The sequence below is a fragment of the Coffea arabica genome, chromosome 8e (assembly GCF_036785885.1).
Source record: "Coffea arabica cultivar ET-39 chromosome 8e, Coffea Arabica ET-39 HiFi, whole genome shotgun sequence".
NCBI classification, from domain to species: domain Eukaryota; kingdom Viridiplantae; phylum Streptophyta; class Magnoliopsida; order Gentianales; family Rubiaceae; genus Coffea; species Coffea arabica.
Window position 1 is genome coordinate 21,993,957 of NC_092324.1, and position 4,645 is coordinate 21,998,601.

The window sequence follows — 4,645 nt, forward strand, 5'->3', positions numbered from 1 at the left end:
AGAACCCAACCGAAATAGCAACAAACATTCACATCTGAACTTTAGCGTTTACAAATCAAAATGACATACAAAAGTTTTCAAAAGTTATATATATACACACGGTTTGCCAATATTCGCTGCGCTCGGGTATCCAGAGGAACGGCAGGTATCTTTTGCTGTCTTCCAATTTGAGGGACCAGTCCGAGCATGGTGGAATGTAATAAAGGCTAAGTGGGAACGAGAGCAGACCCCCTGGACTTGGGTCAATTTCATCCGTGAGTTTAACGAGAAGTATTTGCCATCGATTATTCAAGAAAGACGGGAAGATGACTTTATCCGCCTGCGTCAAGGGCCGTTAAGTGTGGCAGAGTACGAGACACAATTTATCAAACTCTCTCGTTTTGCTCCAGAGTTAGTGCTAACAGACCGAAAGAGAATTCGTCGATTTGTCCAGGGGTTAAACGTGGAAATACAAGAGGCACTGGCGGCTGCCCAGTTGGATACATTCAGCCAGACCCTGGAAAAGGCACAGCGAATAGAGACGGCAAGGAGTCAGGTGAAAGCTTTCCGTGACCAGAAGAGAACACCATCTGACACCTATACCTACACTGGTGGGCAAAGCCCGAGAAGCGAGCCACCTAATAAGAGGAGTAAGGAAGCCGATGGTACACGACCAGTGGGGACTCCGAATCAAGGTACAAAGGGAAGATCAAGCAGGAAAAGGGCCCCAAAGTGGTGTCACACATGGGGAATCAATGTTCGGAACCAAAAGAATATGTGATGTCTGTGGGGCCACTAATCATATGAAAGATACCTGTTGGAAAGAAGAGAAAAATTGGCGATGTTTCCGATGTGGTAGCAATAAACACCTAGTTGCTCAGTGCCCTCAGAAGTCGAGGGGAGGAAATAAATCAAGGACGAAGGGAACCATTTCTAGGCCGATCAGGGACACCGAATGTATGAATTTCGAGGACGAAATTCTTCTAAGGGGGGAGGTTGTGAGATCCCGATTCGTCCTTAATTTTGAATAAGGATTACTAGTGCTAAATTTTGCTATAAAATTTGATTTTAAGGATGATGGTAATTCTTTACATGTGATTTTGCTTTTAGAATTAAAAAAAAAACCTTAATTTGGAATTTTATTAAAACCCTAATTTTTGCTTATGACATAAGGATGTAATGGTATGGGTAGTCATTTTTGGGGATGTAAATAGAACTCTTTTGCCGATGTATATAATGCGAATAGTACTCTTTTGCCGTGTGAATAGCTTTTATTTGCTTTTGCCTTCGAGTCCCGGCGAGAGCTGGGCAGGCGGTCCATCGAACCCTCAGGTTCGCCTTAAGGTGAGGTGGGCCTGTCACAATGATTAAGGCTAAAAGAAGCATGGTTATGAAAGATTTTATGGTTTTGGCTAGGGTAGCATGTAGTTTCCAGCTTTAATGTTCAATTTCAAGCCTTGATATGCATTTTCCAACCATGAGATGAACTTGATAGTTTTGATATGAGATGGTTTAACTTTGATGTGAACTTTTAAGCCTTGGTATATGGTTTTCTAGCTTTGGTTGAAATTTCCAGCTTTAGTAGAGAAAGTTCCAGCATGGATAGTGATGAATCTGCCCTGTTCTGACCTGCTTAGTTCGTCTATGTTAGAGGCTGAATTAGGCTTAGGTCAAAACATGAAAGTTGTAGAAAATGGTGTTTTATAGCTGCCTGTAAAATTGTTGCTCTATCCGAGCTCTGTATGATGTGAAATGGCCGAAATACCCCTGACTGCCAAAAGCTTCATTTTGCGGACAGTTTTATGATTTCACACTTTTGGCTTTGTTTTTCACTTTGATCCATATCAAACCAGTCTTTGGCCAAACACAAAAGTTTTAGCCCTATGTTTCAGCTTTCCAACGCATCTGAAAACACCCCAAACGGAACTGTGTAGTCTGAGTTATTGTCATTTGAATTCAGTACTGACAACCGTACTGACAAGGACATTTTGGTTCTGTAATCTGTAATTTCGACCAGGATCAATTGTGAACTGGGTTGAGTTGTGTTCATGAAAGTTGTAACCCTTTGTCTTAGCTTCGAAATGGTATAAAGTTTACACCAATCCGATAAACACAACTCTAGTTGTAACCAAAATATTATAAGATGTCGAATCTGCCATTTAGTCTTTTGCCTTCAAAACTTGATTTTCGATTGGATTAATATACTTGTGTTGTACTTGGATGATTTTGAGCCTATTGAACGGCTATTGTGATGAGATTATTTGTATGTGTTTTGGGGCTGAATTGAGAAAAATAATGAAATCATAAATGGTTGGAAAATAGGTAAACACAAAGGGCGTGCTGCCCAAATTTACACTCGAGAGTTAGGTAGAGGAACTCGCGAATTGAGTACGAATTCAGGAACGAATCTTACTTGAATCGTCTAGGGTATTCAAGTTCTCTTTCATAGAGGTATATAAGTTAGTATTCGGCCGAAACTTGTATCCTTGGAAAAATGAAATTTACGGCTAATAGAAATACGTTTTCTACATTCCTTCGACTCAAATGGTATTTCAAAGTATAATTGCTTCAAAGTTTCAAAGTTTTAAGAGCGAGCATAAGTTTTACGAATACTCTCTAAATGAGTTTCAATTACTTGATTCTCGTTAAACGAAACGTTTAAGTTTCGAACCTGAGTTACTTTCAAAAACTCTTAAACAATGTTTTATCGCAGATTTGGACTCCACACACGGAGTAATACCCGAACGTAACCCGTAAAGGCACCGCATCTTTTGGTGAGTGCTTCCAAATACCTGATTGAACTGGACACTTGTTTTCAATACTTGACCAATGTGATTTAATGATATGTAATTTGTTTGATCGGACAAGGGTGTACTTTATCACACTTGCCCTAATATGATATATACTTGTTTATTGTTGCAATTGACTTGATATACTTGTACTTGACTTGTAAGTGCTGAGCGGCAGCATGTGCCACACTCAATGTGAGTGGGAGGTGCCTCTCAATCCCGTCTCCGTACTTTTATTTTGATTCAGTCGATTGGAGATGATATCTCATCGACTTTATGGGGGACCCAAACCCCACTGGCTAGTTAATCGAGTCGAGCCGGCAAGGGCTTGGTCGATTAGATAACGAACCATGGGTATCTAGTGTTGTCGAGTGGAGTGTTATCTCCTCGACTAATCAGTATACTTGAGTATTACCACCAGTGTTTATCTTGGAGTTCGGGCCCAGTAAGGGTTGGATGGTGGACGGAGAGTTGTTTAAGTGGTGCTCTACTGGATTGGTTACTTGAAAGTTGACGGAGTGTCAACTATTACTTGATCAAGCTCTGGTAATGCAATGGGAATTTGGCTCCTGAGAGCCATCCGTATCCTTATACTTTGGAATGATTAGTACTTATCGTGTTATTGTTTCGTTTTAAAAGAAAAACTTTACACTCGCTCACTTTGAGATTTGCTACTTGAAGTGTTATTGCTCACTTTTATGAATTTTTCATGCTCATTACTTTGCTACGCGTTACTTGCACTTTTAAATAATGGTCAACTTGCTATTTGGAACCTCACTGGGATTTTAGCTCATTCCACGCCATTTGTTTTCCGTACAGGGGGTACGAGCGAGGCGTGAGTCTGGTACAAAGTAGTCTAGTTTTGAAGTTCTGAAATGGTACTCGCGTTAGCACTCGACTAGGGTTGATTGTACTCGAATTGTAAACACTTTGAAGTATTTTGGTGTGTAGAAGCTTTGTATCTGGATTTGAGCTTGAATGTATATATTAAGTTGAAGTGGATGTCTTATTTATGTTCTATGGATGTACGTTATTTTTCTTGAACTATGAGTGAGTGAGTCCTGGCGAGCACTGGGGTACGCCCTAGGGGGAGGTGGGGCAGTCATAGACTCAGTAAATGTAGAGATTTGGGTTGCGGCCAAGCCCTCCTGGATTTCTACATTAAGCCCTTGTATAAACCATCTTATCCTTTTCCGTTCATTGATCACCAATTCAGGGGCATACTTAGAAAGCTTAGTAAACTTCCCTTCATACTCAGCTACACAAAGAGTCCCTTGTTTTAACTTGATGAATTCATCATCTCTCTTCTCTTGGATTAAAGGCGGCAGAAATTTTTCATTGAATTCTCTCGTGAAATTCTCCCAAGTCCAAGGGGTTTGGGCTCTCTCCCACTTTCCCCTTATCACGTCCCACCAGGCACGAGCCACTCCCTCGAATTGGAAAGCAGCAAAATTCACTCGCCTATTCTCGGTATAGTCTAAATTGGCGAATATGTTGGTCATCCTCTCCAACCAATTATCCGCTACCTCCGGATCAGGTTCACCAATGAACTTAGGCGGGTTAAATTTCAGAAACCTCTCGAAGGCTCTATCTTCCCCTCTATCCTGTCCCCCAGTTTGATTAAGTGGTCCAGGACCCTGTCTCTCAGCTAACCGTTCGAGAATATCAGTCATTCTATTAATGATAGTAGCCACTTGGTTACCCTTTATGTTCCCTTGCCCTTGGGTTGGTCCAATTGCCGATCCCTGGTCATCCCCTTGAGGTTGGGCTTGTCTAGTCCCTCGCCCACGACCTTGACCACTCCTTTGTCCTTCCATTATCTTAGCTGTGCCTAGTGCAAGAAATGAATCAATTACGTGGGGAAAATACTTAAAACA

General features: G+C 41.3%; 1 protein-coding gene across 1 annotated transcript; it reads right to left on the reverse strand.

The window, feature by feature from the left end:
• Nucleotides 1-485: 485 nt before the first annotated feature.
• LOC140012685 (uncharacterized) lies at nucleotides 486-4,441 on the reverse strand. Its single transcript, XM_072060966.1, has 2 exons — nucleotides 3,977-4,441; nucleotides 486-617 (listed from the first exon to the last, which is right to left on the reverse strand). The coding sequence occupies exons 1-2, from the start codon at nucleotides 4,439-4,441 to the stop codon at nucleotides 486-488; spliced, it is 597 nt and encodes a 198-aa protein (XP_071917067.1).
• Between the last annotated feature and the right edge of the window lie 204 nt (nucleotides 4,442-4,645).